Source organism: Salvia splendens, chromosome 3 (assembly GCF_004379255.2).
Source record: "Salvia splendens isolate huo1 chromosome 3, SspV2, whole genome shotgun sequence".
Taxonomy (NCBI): domain Eukaryota; kingdom Viridiplantae; phylum Streptophyta; class Magnoliopsida; order Lamiales; family Lamiaceae; genus Salvia; species Salvia splendens.
Genome location: NC_056034.1, coordinates 22,956,363 through 22,980,188, shown reverse-complemented (window position 1 = coordinate 22,980,188; position 23,826 = coordinate 22,956,363). Strand labels below are relative to the sequence as shown.

The 23,826-nt window shown below is 38.3% G+C and overlaps 2 protein-coding genes across 2 annotated transcripts; both read right to left on the bottom strand.

The window, feature by feature from the left end:
• Positions 1–9,228: 9,228 nt before the first annotated feature.
• LOC121796756 lies at positions 9,229–11,047 on the bottom strand. Its single transcript, XM_042195541.1, has 4 exons — positions 10,300–11,047; positions 9,906–10,172; positions 9,676–9,740; positions 9,229–9,579 (listed from the first exon to the last, which is right to left on the bottom strand). The coding sequence occupies exons 1-4, from the start codon at positions 11,045–11,047 to the stop codon at positions 9,229–9,231; spliced, it is 1,431 nt and encodes a 476-aa protein (XP_042051475.1).
• A 4,494-nt stretch (positions 11,048–15,541) lies between these two features.
• LOC121794055 (ethylene-responsive transcription factor ERF024-like) lies at positions 15,542–16,549 on the bottom strand. Its single transcript, XM_042192059.1, has one exon. It carries the CDS (start codon positions 16,377–16,379, stop codon positions 15,810–15,812), a length of 570 nt encoding a protein of 189 aa, XP_042047993.1. The 5' UTR covers positions 16,380–16,549; the 3' UTR covers positions 15,542–15,809.
• Between the last annotated feature and the right edge of the window lie 7,277 nt (positions 16,550–23,826).

The window sequence follows — 23,826 nt, the reverse complement described above, 5'->3', positions numbered from 1 at the left end:
ATCTTGATAAATATCTATTTCTTAATCTACATACGTGAGCATTGAGCATACGACATTGAGTATCTACTACTTTGACTTACCAAAGGTGCGGGTTTTTTGTCACCCAACGATCCAGGTATATTGGGTAGTGGTGATCATTATCTAGCGGTGCTAGGATTGCTATTATGTTGAATCGTGTGCGAGGTGAGTCTCGTTTGATAATGTCCTCAAGAGGAGCTTGAACAAGGTTTTATTATTCGGAAACTGGCCAGTTGGAGTTTTATTACTCTATGAATAATAAATAAGTGTTTCTTGCTAAGTCCACTCTTGGAATTAATAATATGTTAATTAATTAAGTTCATAGCAGACTTTAATTAATTAATGGAAATTTATATCTTAAGCGCGGGAAATAAATAATAAACAAAATGGAAACCCGGATTACTTGTAATTTCGGATTTGGATGGGGAGTTCAATATTACTTCTGTAGTGGCTGCTCGTAATATTCCAGTATAAGCTTGTACTAAATTGTGTGTTCAATTTAATTAGTAAAAAGCTAATTGAGGGAGCCCATATCCAAAGCCTTCCATAGATTCCTGACTGGGCCTAATATGTAACTATTATAAATAGGAGAATAAAGGAGACAGAAGAGATATACAATTTTAAGTGAAAATTTCGCCTACTCCTAATTATAAGAGAGGGACGAAAATTTCAGTGAATATCTCCTCCGTGAGTTTTTCAGCTCTTCCTCCGTGAGGAATTTCTATCTTCTTTATTCGAGTCCTAGTGTTCCGATAAGATCAGCCCACCCTGATGCCGGAATACAGTTCGGGACACCAGTCATAAGATCTGTGGTCTAGTATTGAAGATCATCGTGGAGAAGGCGCGAGCAATCGACGATTCTTTGGAGAATCAAATCGGTAACTCTAAACCGTGGAATTCATGTTTAGGATTTATATTCTATGAGCATGAATTATTTGCGTTCTAGCATGCAATTCTGTGTTAATATGTGAATAGATTAATCCTGTAATCAGTCAAATAGATCTCACGTCTGATTTATTTGTTTTGAACAAGTCTTCCGCTGTGCAAGGGCTTCAAACCCCAACAATTGGTGTTAGAGCCAATTTTTAACTCTGATTATGTGGATTAATTTTATGTTATGTGATTTGCTTGAATGCATGCGTTTGTGCGTTGATTGTCCAAATATGATTACATGAAAATATTAATCGATATATGCATGTTTAATATATGTAATCATAGCGCTGCACTTTTTGGAGAAAATCAATGTATACGTGTTTTCTCCTAACATGTAATCATTATTCTTGCATATAATAATTACATAAATAATCATTGCCTTACGTGAATTTACATTCCAAGTCGGCATTTCAAGAATTTCGCTGCGATACCGCGTTGATACAGCAGCGACGGCAGTTCTTGGCTGCCGGAGGCGTCAGACAGCAGCCGCTGAGACGAGCTACACTGTCTCAGCAGCGTCGGCGGGTGCGGTAGCGACGTCGCAGCAGCGACGACGATGTACCCGCAGTGACGGCTGCGTGAGACGGAAAGGGTGCAGCGACTGGGCTTGTGTGCTGGTCGAGACTGCTCACCTGGTGGAGCGCAACGGCTGCGGAGTTCCGGGCAGCAGCAGAAACAGCACGGACAGCAGCGACAGTCCGTTTCTGACAGCGGCGGCGACCGGAGTTCAGCCTGCCCAAGCTTGAGGGCTGAGCTGTCTCGACGGGGCGCTGGCAGCAAGGTGATGACGCAGCAGCGGCTTCGTGTTGGGGCAGCAGCGGCTGCGTAAGCGACGTCACAGCGGTGACGACGACGCAGCGGCAGCGACGGAGATGGGGCAGCGGTGGCCGTGGATTCAGTGGGAGTCCAGCCGAGCCATATTAGGGTTTCTTCCGTCGCGCATCGCCTCGTTCCGTGACTTCGATTTCCAAAAATTGATTAGGATTTTTCCTTGGATTCAATTTTGGAAATAATTCAAGATAAATATGAGAATAAGATTTGAATATATCTTTTGTGGATTTTATACATTATATAAGATTTGATTTTGTATCAAATCATAGATTAATTAGATTCTTTCCTTATTTAATGGATTTATATGGATTTTTATTTCTAGATGAATCCTAGTTACATTTGGAAAATAATAATCTAATTTTTTATTTATATCCTATGGATTTATATGGATTTATTCCTAGACAAATCCTAGTTGGATTTAGATAATGATAATATTATTTTATTCTTATCCTATGAATTTATATGAATTTATTCATAGATAAATTCTAGATGGATTTGGATAGTGATAATATAATATTTTGTTCTTATCTTATAGATTTATGTGGATGTATTCCTAGATAAATCTTAGATAGATATGAATAATTATAATATAATATAATCTAATTTTTTGGATTTTTATGGATTTACTCCAAGAATAAATCCTAGATGGATTATGATTAATATTTATATTAATTTATTTTATCCTATGGATTTGAATAGATTTAATTCTATTAAGACAAATCCTAGATGAATTAGAATAAATATTAATCCAAGTTATCCTTATCTTTTGGATTTATATCCTATATAGATTAGGATAAAGACAATATATAAGAAAATCCTTATTTAATTGGATTTAGATAAATTAATTTATCGAAGAAATCCTAAGTAATGTCTGATATATTCTAGATGTCTATTCTAAATAGAATTAAGATTTGTATAAATCTTGGTTGATTGGATTTTATTTATCGTATGGATTATGATGGAATCGTTTCTATCTAGTAATATCCTAGAACGATTTAAATAATGATAATCCTAGATAACGTTATCTTGAATTGAAGGATTTGATTTTATCGAAATAAAATCTAGAATGATCCTAAATGGATTCAGATAGTTAACACTATCTTGATAAATCCTAAATGAATAAGGATAATTATTGTCCAAGATAAAACATAATTATTTAATTTATTCTCCCTTGACTAGATTAAATAATTGTCGTTAATTATCCAGTATGTTTAAATGCCATGCATTAAATGGATTTATCTGTTTATTTGGTGTTTATCTATTTTAAGTGGATTATCTGGATTATCTGCTTATGTGATAATTATGCAAAAACCATATAATATATCTAAGAGCATCTCCAATGGCGGACGTTCGGTCGGACATCCGCGACGGGCGACCGGGACGTCCGCCATTGTGGCATGAGTCGGACGTCCGGTATTTATTTTTTTAAATAACTATGATTTTTTTTAATTGCGGGAAGTCCTAGTGGGAAGGGCGATGGGAAGGGCGGATTGTGCAGGGGAAGTCCTAGTGACGTGGCAGTGGGATGGGAAGTCCTAGTGACGTGGCAGGAGGTGTTTTAGGAAGTCCTAGTAGATGTCCGAGTGGGACATCCGTGCATTGGAGATGCTCTAAGCGATAATTACAACAAGTGCGTTGTATATGGTCTCCATCAATTGGTCTGCAATTTATGAAGCTTTTTTCTAATATTATCGCCACCTGCTCGGTGAGGACAATAATCCTAAGAAATAGAGAGTTTATGAGGGCGAATCTCTCGAAAATAAATAGTACGAACTAGAATGTGGTTTCCAATATTATCGCCACATGCTCTGTGGGGACAATAATCCTAAGAAACTGCGAGATTCAGAAGTTCACACTGAATTTATGAGATAGCTTGATCTTGTTAGCAGCACATGAGCATTGTTATGGGAGTGTGTTGTAGAAATGAGACTCTGTAATGCTAAATTCGGTGGTCATGCTTAGGCAACATTAGAAGGCCATGCCACACTTGTGGTCTCTGGACTATTCGTCGATGATTGTGACCAGTAAAAATGTAAGATTTTAATGCGTATTGACCTCCTCTGGAGGATACGAAATTTTAATTTTATAGTTGCAAGATACATAATTGTTTTGTGGTTATTTGCGATTATGTATTGAGTATAAGTATGTGATAATAAGTTTATTTGCCAAATCTTCATTATGTCATTCAATATCTTGTCTGCGATCCTTAAAGAAATAAACTCGAATGCCGAAATTATGTAGACTGGAAATGAAAATGGATAAGATTCTCATCGCTAAAACTTGGAGTTTATACTCAATGATTCATGTCCTCCATTTCCTCGACATAATTCCACGAAGATTGTTCGAGAATGCTTTTTGCATGTACTTGACAAGTTCTTTAAGGAATAAGGTCAAGCTATTTTCTTTTAAGTAGCACGACAAGTCTTGGTTAGTGACGATGACAGATGGATATCAATAGAATCTGTCAAGATGATTCGATTGGAATATCCTAAAGGGACAGAATATTTTGAGAAATCTTTTGATCACTCAAATAGTTTCTGACTCAAGTCATCGCCTGAAGTAATAAGAAATGACTAAAAGAAGGTTTAACCGAAAAGTAGAAAACCTTCAGAATATTAGTCGTTATATTGCTGTTAGAGGAAAGTAACATGATTGATGACGAATTCGTAAAGACTGCATTTTTCCTAAGTCCTAGTTCATTTGAACAAAAGACTATCAAAGTTTGTTTAAAGCGAGTGAAGATGCTTTGTAAGTTGGATTGACATCTTTTAAAGAAGGACAATGACTTACATGACAATGCAACTTCTAAGTAAGAGATCTTAATCCAGTTAGGTTTTTGCTGCAGTGGGAGCTATCAATGTTCAATTATTGTTTTATGGTTGATGTTTAAGGCATCATAGTATTGAAACAATATAGAGCAACAAGATTGAGTATTAAACAACACATCAACTTCTTAAACCATGAATGATAAAGTATTTATGGCTCTTAGTATTAAGGTCAAGAAAATACTTAGCTATTGTTCAAACTGATCTACACTATCAAGATTTAACAATTTGTTTGTTAAATAGATTGAAAGTCGAGAATGTCTGTTTGATGCACTATGAGTTAGAATAATGTGATTCAGAATACTTATACAAGTGCGACATAGAAAGACTAGCAAGTCTTAATGGTTTACACCATAAGAAGACGAGCAATGAGATATGATCAGTAGTGGGAGTCTAATCTCCATTGACGAATCCAAGCATTCTTCTAAAGAATGGGATAGTCATGTAAGAAGGAATCGAAATCATTCTAAGAAAAGTTTGATTAAGTGATGAGTTTTACTCATGAAAATCTTATCATTAATGGGATAAACGTTAGATACAATGAGATACACCTTAAAGAAACTACCAACATCAGTACCTTCTACAAAACACGAGTTGTGGACTAGAGCGACTCTAATCTAGCACATCTCAAGGTGTAATGTTGTTCCAATGCATGTTGGAAAGGTATCTCAGTAATTGGAGTTGAGTACTGTGGTATGTTTTAATGTTGTCCCAAATGATATAAGGTTATAAGTTCTGTAATCTTCAAAGATGGATTTCTTGTATGAAGACCAAGAGATGAACTAAAAGCCTAACAACGTGATAACTCTCAAGATATAAAGAGAGATATCGTATTTTCCACATTACCAAGGAGTCATACTATTAGAAACTTTTGCATTAATAAAATCAACTTCAACACCTAAGATTGTAAGAACCATGTAGTAGTGGGAGCGTTCCTAGGAACATAACAAGTTCATGGGTCTAAGAATGTCGCAAGACTCGGTCTTAGATTAACTTGAACATATTCCCTTTAACTACAATGTAGAATTGATTCATTTGGATATTCATCATTGGAAAGGTGATAGATTTCAAACTACAATCTTAGATAGACAACATGTTTTACAAGACTTGCAATACTACCTACAGGTTGTGTCAGTCAGTGGGAGCTAGTACATTTGCAAGTGTAAATGTGGATCTCAAATGGCTAGATAATGACAATGGGCTATGCCCAAAGAGAAATATCATCTTCTCGCTGTCGTTGTGCCAAGATTTGTTCGATCCTTCTGTCTATCAACACTTACATAATTAGAATGTATGTATCATGATTGTCAAAGACAGCTTTCTATTAATAGAAGTCTTGAAGAAATCATCTACATGGAACATCCTAATAGGTATGAAATAAAGGGCAAGGAACACATGATTGGAAGCTTATGAAGACCTTTGTGATCTTAGGCAAGCGTCTAAGTCAGAGTATATGTGTTTTTATCAAGATTGTGAAAAGTTTGAAATTTGACATGTGCCCTTAAATGTGTTGTAAGCACAAGGAAGTTGAAAGTGCATTAAATATGGTATTATTGGTACTCTACGATTATGAAATCTACAAAAGTTGCAAACAACTAATATTGGCATCTAGCGTGGGAAACTGGTTGTCTACCCAGTTTAAGATAAAGGATTTAAGAGAAACTAATTACATTCTAAGCATCTAAGTCTTTAAGATTGCTAGAAAGAATGTTGAGATTCTCTTAGGAATCCTATATCTATACATTGCTTGGAACATTTTTAGCATTAGAATTTCCATGAAAAGGTTTTTACCATTCAAGATGAAATTGTCTTGTCTCTAGTCAAGTGTCGTTTGACACTTAGTGAGAACAAGAATTATGAGACTAGTTCTGCAGATAGATGTCTCATGTATGCTATGATGTGTGCTAAGTTTGATATTAGTTGTGCTTTTGCATAGCAAGTATATATCATATTAACCATGGCGAAGGACTTTGTTTGAGGTAATGGATATACCATAGTACTTGAAAAAGACTAATCGTTATATTCTAGTTTACCAGTCATTCATGTAATGTCCTTGGGGTTACACTGACTAAGTCTCATGACTAATCAGTGATCGAGTAAGTCATCCTCATTACACGTGTTTACATTAGGAGTATACTCCTAGTAGCTTTGATCGTAAGTTTGAGTATGCCTATGAGTAATTTTAATCTAGCAAAGGCTAACTCAAGGGACAAACAAGATCATAAGCTAAGAATTCACATAGAGAGATGAAATTAATTAAAGATCTAGTACGCAGCAAAGACATAATAGTGGAAAACATATTATCAGAGAACAACCAAGCAGATTTTTCGCAGAAAATGTCATTGTGGCAACATGTTTCAAACATGATGTGAAATGAATGGTAGTTAGATATATCAAGCTCCAAGACCTGCTTTGTGTATAAGTGGGAGAGTTTTTGGCAGTGGGTATACTTGAAAGCATGTTTTGAGTATAAGTGGGAGATTGTTAGGTTTAGTATACTGAAAAGCATGTTTCGAGCGAGTTCACACGAATAGAATCTTGCTTGTGTACGAAAAAAACTCTACAATCCACTTTTGACCCGATTCAGTATCATTCGTGCAGTTTGCATGAATAGAATCAATATATTATTACATTGTGTTTGCTTGTGCGTTTATAAGATGTTTTATAAACATTTAAATGCATAAGAAGTAAACAAAGCCTAAGTCTTTTGCTTAGTTGACTGGTCGTGGGCTGCGCTCACTTTAAGGTACTACAGTCGGTTCTAAGCAATGCTTTGCAAAAGAAAAGAAGAATTTCACAACCTAGATAGGCTTTGGCTACCTAACGTGAAAGGTTGCAATGTCAGTCCGATTATTTCTAAGCCTTATTGAAATAAGATGACGTTGGTGTGGTATAGCACTGAATGGATCTAACAGCAAGACGGGTCTTTATGCTATCTACTGAAAGACGAGGTCTTGATAAATATCTATTTCTTAATCTACATACGTTAGCATTGAGCATACGACATTAAGTATCTACTACTTTGACTTACCAAAGGTGCGGGTTTTTCGTCACCCAACGATCCAGGTATATTGGATAGTGGTGATCATTATCTAGCAGTGCTAGGATTGCTATTATGTTGAATCGTGCGCGAGGTGAGTCTCGTTTGATAATGTACTCTAGAGGAGCTTGAACAAGGTTTTATTATTCAGAAACTGGCTAGTTGGAATTTTATTACTCTATGAATAATAAATAAGTGTTTCTTGCTAAGTCCACTCTTGGAATTAATAAGATGTTAATTAATTATGTCCATAGCAGACTTTAATTAATTAATGGACATTTATATCTTAAGCGCGGAAAATAAATAATAAACAAAATGGAAACTCGGATTACTTGTAATTTCGGATTTGGATGGGGAGTTCAATATTACTTCTGTAGTGGCTGCTCGTAATATTCCAATATAAGCTTGTATTAAATTGTGGGTTCAATTTAATTAGTAAAAAGCTAATTGGGGGGGGGGCCAATATCCAAAGCCTTCCATAGATCTCTGACTGAGCCCAATATGTAACTATTATAAATAGGAGAATAAAGGAGACATAAGAGATATACAATTTTTAAGTGAAAATTTTGCCTACTCGTAATTATAAGAGAGGGACGAAAATTTCAGTGAATATCTCCTCCATGAGTTTTTCAGATCCTCCTCCGTGAGGAATTTCTGTCTTCTTTATTCAAGTCCTAGTGTTTCGATAAGATCAGCCCACCCTGATGTCGGAATACAGTTCGGGACACTAGCCAGAAGATCCGTGGTCTAGTATTGAAGATCATCATGGAGAAGGCGCGAGCAATCGATGATTCTTTGGAGAATCAAATCGGTAACTCTAAACTGTAGAATTCATGTTTAGGATTATATTCTATGAGTATGAATTATTTGCGTTCTAGCATGCAATTTTGTGTTAAGATGTGAATAGATTAATCCCGTAATCGGTCAAATAGAGTCCAAGTCAATGAGTCCAAGTCAATGAGTTTATTTCTTGCATAGAGTCCAAGTCAATGAGTTTATACCCCTTATAATCAGAGAGATATCCCAACAGAGCACACTTAATGGCTCTAGGTGAAAATTTGTCCCTACCCCGTTCTAGAGTTGAAGCATAACAGAGGCATCCAATCACTTTCAAATGTGAATAAGATGGGGGTTTTTGAAAGAGGACTTGAAATGGTGTCATATTATCTGGTAAAACAGATGATGGGACTCTATTTATTAGATAAGAAGCTGTGAGAATGCAATCTCCCTAAAATGGATGGGAAGAAAAGATTGAAACAACAGACTCCTAGCAACATTCAAGAGGTGTTGATGTTTTCTTTCTAACCGGGCATTTTGCTGGGGAGTTTCAACACATGAGTGTTGAATGATGGTTCCAAAAGATAAGAATAAGGAAGGTATGTTTAGTTCTGCAGCATTGTCACAACGAATGGCTTTTATCTTTTTGGAGAATTAAGTAAGGACCGTATTGAAGAATTGTGGAAGTATCGCTCCAACATCAGACTTGTTGTGCATTAAGAAAGTCCAGACAAATCTGGAGCAATCATCCACTATAGTAAGAAAGTATTTGTATCCCTGGGTGGTGAAGGGGTTGAAGGGTCCCTAGACATCATAGTGTATGAGATCAAAACAGTTGGTGGCATTAGAATCAGATTTTGAGAAAGGTAGATGTTTTTGTTTGGCAAGAGGACAAATGTCACACAATGAAGGAGTTTTATTTGGAAAATTGAGAATATCAGACATGGATTTCAGTTTCCCAAAGGATACATGCCCCAACCTTTTATGCCAAACATCTATGCTAGCAACAGAATTTGCGTAAGAAACATCAATAGATGAAGTAAAAGAAGAAGGAATGACATAACCTTCTATATTCTTGGAATCAGAAGAAACATCAAGTGTGTACAAATTTCCCAATCCGATACCCCTCCCAATCACAATTTCCTGAGAAGCTGCCTGAATTTCAATAGAATTATGAGTGAAAATGACAGTACATGGCAGGGATGAAGTTAAGGAACTCACAGAAATAAGATTGAAAGAAAAGGTAGGTACATATAGGACAAAGTAAAGAGTGATTGAGGAAGTTAGGTGCACAGTTCCAATATGTGTAACAGGAGCTATGGCACCATTAGGTAAGTTTACAGAGGCATTTTGAATAGGAGAAGAGGAATTAAACATGGATAGGTCACAACAAACATGATGTGTGGCTCCAGTGTCTAATAGCCAAACTGATGGAGATTTAGAAATGGAATTGATGAAGGATTTGGTGAAAAGAGTAGTACCTGTGAAAGGAACATTATGAGGAGATAAAGGCATATTTGGTGCGGCAGAGGTGGAGGGAGTTGGAGTGGATGGAGTGAAGGTGGCAGCAGCAGCAAGTTGAGACTGAAGCGAGTTTATGAGCTGCTGACATTGCTCCTGAGAAGGCATGCTCATTGATGGAGAGAAGGCAGATTTATCACATGAATCTTCAATGCAATCCTCCACAAAATTAACAGACTTGATCTCCTTGCCACCAGCACCAAATTTGCTTTTTCCTTTGCCAAAACCTAGAGGAAAACCGTGGAGAACAAAGCATTTGTCCACTGTGTGGTTATTCTTGCCACAATGTGAATCAGATTCTCCCCTTATTGTATGATTGAGATGTTGCAGCATTGGCTAAATAAGGCTGCTCACTCATAGAAGGAGATATAATTGAAGAATAGCCATCAATAGTTTGTTGTCTTTCCTCCTGCAAAACAAGTGAGAAAACTTTTGATAGAGGGGGAATTGGAACCATAGAGAGGATAGTAGATCGGATCTGAGAGAAAATAGGATTTAATCCTATCAGAAACTGCATTGTGCACTCTTGTTCCTGATACACATGCCATTTTAAGGCACTATTGCATCTGCAGGTTGCACAAATGCACCAAGCAACTGGTTGAAAGTACTTGTATTCATCCCAAACGATTCGAAGATTGGTGAAGTAGGCATTGACATCATCTTTTCCTTGATTCAGAGACATGATGCGTTGCTTCAATTGATAGGCTCGAGCAGAGTCAAGCTGAGAGAAGCGAATGCGTAAATCTGACCAGATCTCATGAGCATCATCAAGGTACATTATGCTGGAGCAGATCTGAGGAGAAATTGAGTTTCTGAGCCATGATACAACCATGCTATTGCATCGCAACCAGGCTGGAAATAGCAGATCATCATCATATGGTCGACGAAGAGCTCCATTGACAAAGGCGATCTTATTCTTCGCCAAAAGTGCAGTGTTAACCGATCGACTCCAATGAATGTAGTTAGATCTAGTGAGCACGTGAGGAACTAGCTGCAAGCTCGGATTGTCGCTGGGATGAAGATAGTAGGGACTGGAATTGTCCTCCATAGGAGAAGATTGAATCACATTTGCGTTGTTATTCGAACTACTACCACGCGCCATGATGAAAAGAAGAAATGAAGAAGAGATAGTGATTGAACAGCGGAAGAAATTCAAATCACATCTGATACCATGTAGAAAATAATGAACTAGGATTCATATGATCCAAAGAGGAATGAAATCAACTTCATGTAATGATTCATTGAGAATTACAAGAGAGAAAACTACACTACTTATACAAGGGAATGAGCTAAGTAAGTAAGCAAAATATCTTCTAACTAACTCTATAACTAACTCATCTTCTAACTAACTTCCCAACTAACTCATCCAAAATATCTAATGCTGACACGGCAGTGGCATGGCATGCATGAGGAGGAAGCGAGGAAGCTCCATGTTTGTCGACTGAAACACATCATGCATGGGAAGAAGTCGATGTCAGTTTCATCATCTTTCACACTTTCTTAAATCTCGTGCCGAAAAGAAACGCCTCAAGTAACGTGGGACGGAGGGAGTACCATAGTAACAAAATCCATGTGAATGATGAACCTCACAACGTAGTTTCTCATATAAAATATTCCTATATAAAGAAACCATTGCACTGGCCTCAAATTCCATTCACTAATCCATCCCTCAAATTGCAGTTAATCCTATCAATTCAGAAAAAACCTAAAGTTAATAAATTATTGTTTCGCGGAGAAATTCGAAAAAGAACGTGATCAAAGAATGTATGCAAGTGTGGAAGAAACAGTAGTAGTAGATGAGTTGATGCAGATTCTGGTAGAGTGTGTGAAGCAAGCAGATGTGAGAGGACAAGAGCTTCTCCTAAGGAAATTTTTCTTCGAAATTGAGAAAGAGATTCCCCTCCAAGGATTCCTCGTTGACAGACTGAAGCACTCCAAATCCGCTCTCTCTTCCACACCGACTCGGCTTACTCCGACGATTATTTCCGGTCGGAATCGGAGATGATGAGTTCAAGAGAACTGATTGTAGAGGAGGAGGAAGAGACGTCGAAGAAACCGGAGCGATTTAAGGTTTAAACTGTGCAAGTTGGTGGAGTTGTCAAGGAGGAAACTACAAGATGACAATTATTTAATACTAGTACACTGTTATCAATTCTTTTATTCTTTTTATTTTACTTGATTCAATGATAGATTTTGTATGTGCGTACGTTGTTGTATTTTAGTTTGCTCTAATCAACAAATCTTCTAAATGAAGTTTATTTTAGTTTGCACTAATCACATCCCTTATCTATTCAACTAATTTAATGTCAATTAAATACTTATATTAAAATTACATAAAAATATTTATATTTAAAATAAGATTTTAGTAAACATAAATACATAATGACAATCGAAATTTCATAATTAAAATGCTAAAATTACTAATTATAAAAAGCGATAAAATATAGTATAATTTTTGTGGAATCCGCTACTTGTCAAATCTTTCCTGAATGTGTTCAATTAGATCTTCCTTGAGTTGGACGTGTGCTTAATAATGTTAACTCTTACAACCAGATTAACTTGGAAATTTTGGAGAAAAAGTTTTTCTGTGCCTTTTCAATTTTATAATTATATTTTTTTGGGAGATTGTACATTGGATTGCATGGATTAGGTGAATTTTTGTTGTCCATGAAATATAAACACATGTTTTGTGGGTTAAAAATGTGAATGATGATAAGCCACCCGTATTCACAAGTCATTGTAATTAAGTTCGACAATTTCTCTAATTTGTAAACCTTAAGGCTGGTGACCATCTCATAGAGTCATCTGAATATTTAAAATAAAATGGTAAAAAAAAAATCAAAAGTCACCGTTCAGTTTCAGTCCATGCTTGTGCGATCTAGGGGATGACAATCCCAGATAGGATGTGGTTGTTTCATGTACCACGTTACACTTTCTAATGAAGTAGTAATACCTGTGATACTTGATTTTGACTAATAGTATGTAAATTGTGGTAAAATTACTATAGTACACTTTATACTACAAATACGGATATTAAGCGTATATACATCTAAAAAAATACATCTAAGTGAGTCGTTTTTTTTTTGTTTTTTTTTGGCAACAATCAACCCACTTCTCTCTTTTACTTTATCCTCTTATCTTTCCTACTTTATTCTCTCTTTTTCTTTCTTACTTTATCATCTCTCTTACTTTATTCCTCTTTTTTTCTTTCTTACTTTACTCTCTCTCTTACTTTACTATTAATAATTCCATTCACTAAACAACACTACCTAAATTCTTGTGACAAAATAGAAACGTCTCGCTTAGGCCGGGACGAAGGGGGTATTGAAATACTCACAGTCAACCGGATACATCAATTAGTGGCTGATAGGGCTCGTTTCAAGCATGGTTTAACAGTGGTTATTATACTAATTGGCGCATTTATGTTAGAAAAAAAGTGGATTTATGCATGCAGGAGCTGAGAAGTAACAATATGGTTGAATGTTGACGCGACTTGATCATGTGAGGATAGAAGCGAAAAATTGCAAGAACTGAAGCAAACTGATCAGGCGAAGGCAGACGGAGCGACTGGACCTGTGTGAGTATATCAAGAGAAGTCGAAATCAGGAAGCAGCGAAGGATGAGTCATAGGAGAGAGAAAGAAGAATGCCTTCCTATGCAACGACATTAATGCCAAATCATGAGGAGCTTACCCTGGGATTGGTGCCCCAAGCCGTCCTATGAATAGGAGAAGAAATGTGGAAAAAATCATCACCAGTTCATCTCATATCATCCAACACACCAAGTCTCATATCATCACTCACATTCTAGTTAGCATGGAGCGAGGAGGTTAGCAGCAGCTGGAGCTAGAAGTCTACCACAGCAACTCTATCTTCTTCCTCGTCTTGGGAGAACAGAGATTAGTTTAGAGAGAAACTCGTTCGTTCATGTTTTGTCTAAGTTCCGAGAGGTTGATACTTTGTTTACTCTGTTTTCCGTTCAGTTTTCAGATGCTTTGTTGAATCCACTGTTATCTTTGAGTTTTCTTAATTTAAATCGTAATTTTCACGTTTATTGGTGCTCTATTTTGAATCTGAAGTTTGATTGTTGATTAAGATTGAATTGCTGGAGTGCTGTTTAGCAAAATGGAGTTTGTGATGGATGTTGGGTTGGATCTAGGTTTTTCGAAGCTGGATTTCATTCTGGTCATGTTCGGTTGTTTTCGATTGTCGTCTATTGCTTAGATCTAGTAGCGTAATGTTCTGATCGTTGTTTGTTGTTTCGGATTTATTTGTTCTTAGTTAGATTTACGTTGATTGCTTATGTCTGTTGCATGAAATTAGTATAGGTATTGTTGATCTGCTTAAATTCCGTTCAATTTGCATGGATTTGGCTCAGATTTACTTTGTTTCTTGTTTCACGTTAGATGCTTAGTTCAGATTTACCGTAGTTGCTTAGCTAGCTTATTTTGGCTGTTTGGAGAAAAGGAAGATCGCGGTTAGTTAGAGTAGCAGTCTCTGTCAACTTTTCATGCTTTTTAGCTTTAGTGTAGCGCTTCGTTTTTAAGTCAGTGGTCCCATTCTACTTTATGTAGTGTACTGTCAGGATGTCAAGTTTAATGGATCAATTCGCAGTAGGAATGAAATCGTCAGTTCAAGTTTAGCGTAGTTGAGTTGATCAGTTTAGTTAGCCAAGCTGTTCAGTTCAGTAGTTTAAAACTTAATCCCCCTTGAAGCGTGGCAGCAGCCAATTTCCAAAATGTCTCAAACACAAGCCCAAAACACCTTCATCTCTGTGGGATCGACTCTTACTTCCCTTTAATAGTTAATAGTATTGTGGGTTAAGGTCTTGAAAGCGAGTTTCGTTCTGTCTGCGCACCCAACGACCGCTAGGTTGTCTAGGAGTTGTCTTGATCGGTTGATCAGAGTCTCTTGGTCAGTCTGTGCCTTTTCTCTATTAATCAGTTGTGTAGATAATAACTTCGTGAGAAAACAGAAGCATCACACACATAGAGCTTTCAGTGGCTTATTCTCCCAGAGTAAAGATGCATTCGATTCGTGTACGTGTGTTTACCTAGTGGTAGAGTAGTTAATGTCATAGTCCAAAGGTTTTGAATTTGATTCCGCCATGAAGATACCTTTAAATACTCCATCCGTTCTTTGTTAATTGAAACACTTCTTTTCGATACAGAGATTAAGAATATTATGTTAAATGTATGTTAAATAAAGTAAGAAAAATAAAGAGAGAATAACGTAAAAGAAAATATTACTTTTTACCAAAAATAAAAATAACTGTGAAACTTTCCAAAATAGATAATAGATTCTTTTAACATTTCTCTTCGGCCATATAAGCATTGAGCAGTGTTAGCAAACCAAAATTCCATTGATTTGAATAATAACAGTATGCTGAATATATATATTCCCGGGTAATCTTTGACGACTTTTTTCGAATATAAATATATAAAAAAAGGGTTCTCCAAAATGAATGAAAGTGTAGCAGAACCCTAAAATGTCAACGAAGAAATGTTCATATGTTGACTAACTAAAAACTGGCCAACGTGAGAGCTCTACTTGACCAAAATCTAAACACCATACAATTACCTTTCCTCACCCATCCATCATATTAGGTCTATCTTTGCTTCATCCAAAAACAAAATTATATGCAAGCAACCAATTAATTCAAAAGTAACATATTGTATTGTGTAGTCTGATGATAATTAGAAATAGAGGTTTTTTCCATTCGATCTTGCTCTTCATTGCGACCGCGTGTGTTATTTTCCAAAAATATATACATATATATACATTGAGCCAACGTAACATTACTTAATTATCTATGATCACGATCGCTGTTGAAGCAGTGACTAGCGCTTTTGGTTTCGATTTTAATTAGGGATAGTTCCAGAGGTAATCGTCTGTTACCGATACTTCAAAATCGCCGGCGTCGTCGTCGACAAAGCCAAACCGCGGCGGACTCATGAGCATCCCTTGGGCCATGCTCGCAAGAACATTAGGCAAATCAAAGATCAAATCCTCATCAATAAATTCACCCGCCAAAGGCGTCTTCGCCGCCGCGGCTTCTGCTTGTGCTTCTTCCGCCTTGTCCACACTCCCTCCTCCGCCGACGAGAGCGTCCACCGCGGCCCCAGCAGCGGCGGCGGCACTAGCGGCGGCGGCCTGGATGTCGGCGGCGGAGGTGGAGGCCGGGACGGGCAAGGAAGCAGAGGAGTTGGGGAAGTTGAGGTCAGCGTGTTTCCCCTTGAGGGCCAGCGCCGCCACGTCGTAGGCGACGGCGGCCATCTCGGCGGTGGGGAATGTGCCGAGCCAAATCCGATTGGGCGTTCGGGGCTCCCGGATTTCGGAGACCCATTTCTGGCTTCGCTTCCTCTTCCTGACTCCGCGAAAGGTGGGGCCGCCGTCGGAGGGCGGGGAGAGACTGCTGGCGCGAGAGTGTGACATGTCGGATGATGATTAATGGTGGTTAGGGAATCCATTTTTATATGTGCTGGGGAGGATTGGAAGTTGGGATTTGGGAGTTGTGAGGATGAATTTGGGAAGTTGAAACCAGTTGGGAATGTGAGGATGTGGGATGGATGCCAGAAATGGAAGAAGTGGTGTTGGAGTTGGAGTTTGCTGCAGTTGGAGTGATCAAAAAATCAATTTTGAGGTTTACATATAGTGGTGAGTGGGTGGGTGATTTGATTTGAGACCATTATTACAAGATTTTAGTAATATTTATTACTGTCGTGCTGGAAATGGAATGTCTGCCGCTGATTTTATGTCTATTCGCATTTCCTCAAATTGCTCTCTCCATTATGTTCAAATAAATACCAAAAGGTAACAATCTTAATGTAAAGGACCAGTTTTGAACTTTAGTCTTTTAGATAGGGAGCAAACTTAAATCCTTTAGTCAATTCCCTCATCTATCGAAGTGTTTATAAATCAACACATAAAATAATCACTAAGTCACCGACAAATACCCTTGGTAATTACAAAAAATTAAATAGCAGACTAGTCCTGCTCTGATTTATACTTATTAATATGTCATATGCCATAAAAATAATTTTATTGATTAATAATGTATTTTAATGTAAAATCAATACTCCATAGTATATAAAAAATAAAATCAGTAAGTATAAAAAAGAAAGATGTTAGTAGTAAATATTAAGAATAATTTAATTTTAGTATGTGACTATTTTTAGTGGATGGATAAAAATGGAAAGATTAGACTATTTTTTGTGGGAAAATGAAGTATTTTTTTAAATCCGATTACTAATAAGTATCTTATTATATTTTAATTCAAATGAAACCTATAAAAATAAAGACATTTTTCAATTTAGGATGCCTCATAAAAATATCACTTTCGATTTTTTATAACTTTTTTTCTCTAATAAGGTGGACATCATTCTCCACTAATAGTATTATAATTATTTTTTCTTTCTCAAACTTTATAATTATGTATTAATTCTAGTGCCATCTCAAATATTATATTTTTTTGGAATGGAGGGAGTAGCTATTACAAAGAGTCGAAGAGAGATGTCAGTGTAATATTGTGTTCATTCTAAGAGAGGTGTCAAAAAATGACTACAATGATAATATTTTTACTTGATTAAAATTCCTACATTAAACTTCTACAATGATAATATTTTTACTTGATTAAAATTCCTACATTAAACTTCAATTCTTATGCATTTAATAAATAGATGAAGAGTGGAGGTATTTAGAATAGAATAGTAAGTTTATTAATATTTAAAAAACAAAAATAAATAAATAATTGATTTCAGCCGCATTTTGCAGCTAAAATCATCTTGCATTAGGCGGACGCCGCAATTGCAGCTGAAAATTGGGGCGGACGATAATTTTTTGCGCTACAATAAGGCGCCAAAAGGTGGCAAATAGGGCGGCCCCATTTTGCGTCTTTATTGCGAATGCCCTTAAGAGCATTCATAATGGGGCGCCCTATGCTTTGCCACATCATCATTCTATCCTCCCACCTTTCCACCTGCAGTGGGACGCCCTAAAGTCCGCTCTATAGTTTTAACAACTATTTTGTTAATTAATTTTTTATGTTTTCAAATATGTCATGCAAAATTATAAAAAAAGTATCACGATTAAAGGCAAATCCTACATTAATAATTAAAAAAAAACTTACAAGAGTTAGAAATTAAAAACAAGTTCACTACAGATAATAGGAAAAGCATAATCTATATCATTCCCAGCTTGCGGCGCAGATCATCGATCATCCACTTGAGGTATTCGGCTTTGCCCGGGTCCTCCCACTGCATGAGGGCGTGATGCATGTCCAACAACGTCCTCCGGTTGGCGGCCGCCACCAACTCCGCGTAGGCATGTCCCGCAGCCGAAGTCGGGGTCGCGATCGGGGTCGGGGCCGAGGCCTGTGAGGATGTCGCCTTCGCCTTGCCCTTGTTCTTGGCAGCCTTGCTGCCAATGGGACGCCGGGAGGACATCGGTGTGCCGGAACTCCATTCCTCGTACATCGGCTGGTTGAGGTCCATCGGAGCTGCGCCGCTGTCGCTACTCATATAATCACCGGCGGCGGTGTTCTTCTTTCTCTTCGCCACAGCCGATAGGGGCAGAATCCCTCCTTGGAACTTCTACTTGTCCTTCAAGACGAGCCAGGAGTTGTAATGCTTGAAATCGCCGTACAATGAAATGTATGACGCAAGCGCTCTATCGCGCACATCAGTCAAACTCTCGCCGCTGCCCTGCTCCCTCAAGCACTTCTCGTATTCCGACGAGAACAAATTGACCTGCTTCTTCACCTGATCCCAGTGCTTGCGGAGCTGCTCCCTATGGCGCTTGTAGGCGGCCATCGGCTTGGCCTCGTTGTAGTGATCAGCGATGCGCTCCCAGTACGCGATTTGCTTTTGGTTGTTGGCAAACACCGGGTCCTCTGAAATATCAATCCAACACTTCGTAAAGACGATGGTTTCATCCGGGTTGAAGTTCGTCCTCCCTGGGGTGAACTCTTCATTCTTCTCCGGAAGCGGCAACTTCCTGACCCTTTGCCTGTTCCGCTTCTTCTTGGTGGCGGAGCCCGAGGTGGTGGCGGCGGCGGAGCCAGAGGCGCGGCGGGGTGGGGCGGGGGCGCGAGAGGGTGACAGCTCCATGTCTGACAGCCCGTACGAATCCGTATTGAAATCGGGATCGTACTGGGTGTTGGAGTCAAAGGGCCGGTATTCTTAAGGGTCTTTACCCGGCCATCGTGCCCCATCACCGGGATTCATTTTATAATGTAAATAGAGAATGGAAGAGTGAAAGAAAATTGTGGTGTATATATATAAATATTGAAGAATTAAAAAAAGAAAAATGCGTTGCATCGTCCACGGTATCGTCCGCCTCGCCCGCAATGGGGCGGATGATACCGCGGACAATGCCTGGTTGAAGGCCTATCGTCCGCGGATGATGGATGTGCCGTCGTCCGCATGGCTACAGTGGCGGACGATAGTCCGCCCATCCCCCACTGTGGATGCTCTAAAACAAAAGTTAAAGGAAAAAAACACATCCACAAAGAGTACTTTGCTATATCTATCCATATTTTATCTCTACCACAACAATCATTCTCCTCAATTTGTGCGTCATGCCACAATTTCTACAACTCATACCTCTCCTCATGCTTTTCTCTATATCTCTCTCCTTCAATTTTATTTTTTATAATTACCAACTGATTTATAAAATTGAACCAGACAACAATACAAATAACGAAATTACTTCATTAAATATCATAAAAAATACAAGCCAAAGAAACTAAAAAATTAAATATATACTTCAGTGTTGGAATCTATTTGGTGCGTGTCAAAATTTCTTCGATAAGGTCGGCTTGGAGACGACCATTGACTTATTCTTCATGCACAAAAGCACATCGGCTAGCAAACTCTTGGAATTCTTGAGGCGCAACTTGAGTTAGGGATTCGCTTATGACGGTCGAGATAGAACTGACTTGATCGTCGTGCTAATCAATGGAGTTGTTTCTTTCATCTTCAATTGTCATGTTATGTATTATAATACATGCATACCATAGTGTCGAAGATGCATGATCAATACTACGGTCATGTCGGGCCTTTCAATATCACTCAGCGTGATAGGAGGAACACTATGTCTTTTCTTGCTGCCTCCAACTTCTGAGTAACCACCGTGGATAGATCTCATCTTCCAATGAATAGCTCGTATTGTATGTGCGGGCATTGGCGGTGGATTGTAACGTCAGTGCTTTGCAAACGCATGGCTTGTTGAATGGAGGTGAATCGTTCTTGGCGTTGAGGTTATTTTTCGATCCATCAACTCAAAAGTATACATGCCAGATCCGCAGACGTTGGTCGACAACTGCTTTGTGCAAAATTGTCAGATGTGTGCCCTTTATCTGCCGGTGAATTAGGCACTATTCCATGCCACTAGATAATTTTTCCATTCTTAGTGCATGCATCAATACTACGAAGCATCATGGGAAAATCCTAATGACCCTCTCATGCAAATCCAACAAAAATGGAGCCTCACATACACAATTGGTTTTCTCTAGTAAGTATCATATAAAAGCCTTGGCGATCCCACGACAAAAATTCTTCAGGAACAGTCGGCTTATTGTTTCACCAACATGGAGATACTTATCATACATACCAACAGTGGTACATAATCACCATAGTGCACTTCCAAAGTTGATAGCCCCTTGTTAAGGTCTTGGTTCCTTAACGTCGATCGACGGCTTACTCGCTCGGCGATCGAAAGCAATTCCGGCGTCCTACTCGAGGATCGGCGGCGATCTAGTCGTGGCTGTGCGCGGAGCTCCTCTGTCGGGCAGCGGCGTGCTAGGGTTTATAGAATAACTCACGTTGAATTGATGGCAAAATACTATTTCATTCATTGATTCCTAAAATGATAACTATCCATCATATTTATAATGCTACTGACTTAACGAACAAGAAAACAAAGATATAGAAAAAGATATGTTAAATCCCTATAATATCTAAACTAAATAATAATAATAGATGTTCGTATCACCCCTCTCGTCCAAATCTCGTCACAAGCGGTCAACGTATTTGCGATACGGTCAAATAACAATCGACTCATGCAAAAATGACGCCTGGGCTTTTAATTTCTCTTTAACAAAATAATCTTTGAATAGGTGCCTCGCAACCAGTTCACGATCTCAGTGCATATATGACCTTGGTCGTGGAATACATGGTACAACAACATCATTCTGTTGAGAAACTGTATCCTTTAATGAATTTTGATTCAAGAGGTTATTTGGTTTGATCTTTATTTAATTTAATCAATTTTTATTGTGTTAATTATATTTATTTGTTTTTCTTTTTTTGTTGTTTATTTTGAAAATAATTCAATTGCAATATCAAATTACTTATTATTGGAAAAATAAAAATTTTATAAGTTGACAATCCGCGATATCAATAAATATAAATGAATTACCTTATCTGGTATTAACTAAATTTATTTATTTTTGTTTTTACATTAATTTAGTTTTTACATTAATTTAGTTTCAATATTGACTCAAGAATTATTGAAAAATGAAAAATATATAAGTTGATAACGGGAAAGAGAGAATGAAACCTTCTGCAAAAGTAAAATTTCATTTGCAATGGCAAAGAGAGATAGACGTGGTGGCGTGGGTGGAAGTGAATATCATTAAAAAAGATAGAATATTAAGAAGAATATTATAAAAAAAAAAGCGATTAAATCCCAGGCGCCTACCGTCGCTCACGATGGTGTCGCCCAGCATAACATTTCTCCTACGTCATGTTGGTTTCTGGGATTATAAGAGATAACAACAGGGCGTAATACAACCCAAAAGAAGGAATACAGAATGAAAAACTGAAACTGAATTACAATGAAAGAATCGAAACAAAGAACCGTGAACAATGTTTAGCCGAGTCGAGGAGTCCTCTTCCCGCAAGACGAGATACGCCCCGGTAGTGCTCTCGGTTTGACGTGTCGTCCCCAAAGGTAAAACGGCTACGTCTCTGGTGAAGCAGCACCTCAGTCAACAGAGCTTCGGCGAACTGGATGGAGGAGAGGGCAGAGCTTTCGACAGAAAAACAATGCAGAGAGAGGGAGAGAGCTTATGCTTGTGAATGGTGTAATATGTGTCAAATGCAGTGGAATGGCTAGCCTATTTATAGGTCAAGCCACCATGCAGGGTCAACCAAGCCATGAAGGCTCATCATGGCAGATTCGTAACCGTCGGCGGTTACAAGCGTGTGGCAGGAGTGTGCCATTCGCGTGTGGAGCGTGTGCTTTTCTCACGTGGCAGCTTTGACTGTGCCACGCTTGACGACGTGTCAAGCCACTTGGATTGCTGACTCAGCGGTGGTCTAAAAAGATTATTACGGGTCCAGACCTGAGCCCAAAGACCACCCAAAGACCAATTGCCAAGACCAAGACCAAGATCGGGATCGGGATCGGGACCGAGGCCCGCGACCACGTGCACGGGCACGGGCTCGGGCGGGCGGGCGGCGGCGGCGGCGCGCGCGTGTGGGCTCTTTCACCCATCTTGGTCCACTATAATTATTAAGTAACATAAAGTCACTTAATTTAAACACATTAAAAGATGTGACACTTCTCCAATGTGGGATAATTAACACTAGTTAATTATTCCCTAAGCTCAAGCTCCAAGCTTTAATTAAAAGCTAATTATGTCCAACTTTAATCAACTATTTCTCACTCACCAGAAACCGGATTTGAGAAAGTGAATATACTACATTTATCTACGTAAAATGTAGATCGACGCTATATCATTTAATTTCATAAAATTAAATGTCTCGTCATATTTATTATTTGGTCAAAATCCATTGACCGGGCATATTTAATCCATGATTTTTACAATCCCCACATGAGTGGAAATAGCCGAATGCATATGCATGCAGACACAAGCTCAACCCTCGAGAGGTATATAAGCATAAGGATAGGTAGTTGTTAGCTTTGAACTCTCCATAGTCGACACCATCGGATACACAAGCGGCTTAGTAGCGCAATGCTTTGAACTAATCCTCCACAACGTGCACCGAGACAATGGTGTTAACGCTTAAACACCTCAACCTCATCCGTTCTAACGTTTTGTGTCCATTGCGGTCTTGGACATCACTTTGGATTCATAAGTGCGTTTTATGAAGCGACCACACTTCGCACTTGCATAGGTGATTCTTAGTCAAGTACCTTGCCATACTTGGTCTCTTTGAGAACTCTATCTCTTTGAGATCCTTAAGAACCATTGAAAATCATATACTTAGCCTTTACCACTAGGCAAGTTCTCCAACACTCTATTGCTCTCTAGGGAATAGATATAGTTGAGTGTTTCTCATGAACTCTCATAGCTTAGTTGTTCCTTTGAACCAAGTTCTTGGGATCTCCAGTCATCATGGTTGGGTTACCACTATGATAATTCTTTAGTTTGTGGATTTCAAACCCATTCCATCTAGCAACTTATTCATTTGATCACGGTTTAACCCTTTGGTCAGCGAATCCGCTAGATTATCTATTGACTTCAGGTAGTCAATTGTAATCACCCCTGTTGTGATCAAATGTCTCACGGTGTTATGTTGTCGACGTATTGTCGAGACTTACCATTATAGAAGCCATTGTTTGCCCTTCCAATAGCTGCTTGGTTATCGCAGTGGATCAGCACTGGTGGCACTAGCTTAGACCAACATGGAATATCTTCAAGGAAGTTCTTAAGCCACTCGGCTTCCTCACCAGCCTTATCTAAGGCAATGAACTCCGATTCCATTGTTAATCGGGCTATACATGTCTGTTTTGTGGATTTCCACGATACAACACCACCCCCAATAGTAAAGACGTATCCACTTGTTGAAAGTGAGTATCTATTGTCGGATATCCAATTTGCATCACAGTACCCTTCAAGTACCGGGGGTATCTC

Coding starts and splice junctions, on each gene's coding strand:
- LOC121796756 (XM_042195541.1), bottom strand. CDS start 11,047: ATGGCGCGTGGTAGTAGTTCGAATAACAACGCAAATGTGATTCAATCT. Junction 9,741..9,905: donor TCATAATGTTCCTTTCACAG/GTACTACTCTTT, acceptor ATGGTGCCATAG/CTCCTGTTACACATATTGGA. Junction 9,580..9,675: donor CTCTTTACTTTGTCCTATAT/GTACCTACCTTT, acceptor ATTGAAATTCAG/GCAGCTTCTCAGGAAATTGT.
- LOC121794055 (XM_042192059.1), bottom strand. CDS start 16,379: ATGTCACACTCTCGCGCCAGCAGTCTCTCCCCGCCCTCCGACGGCGGC.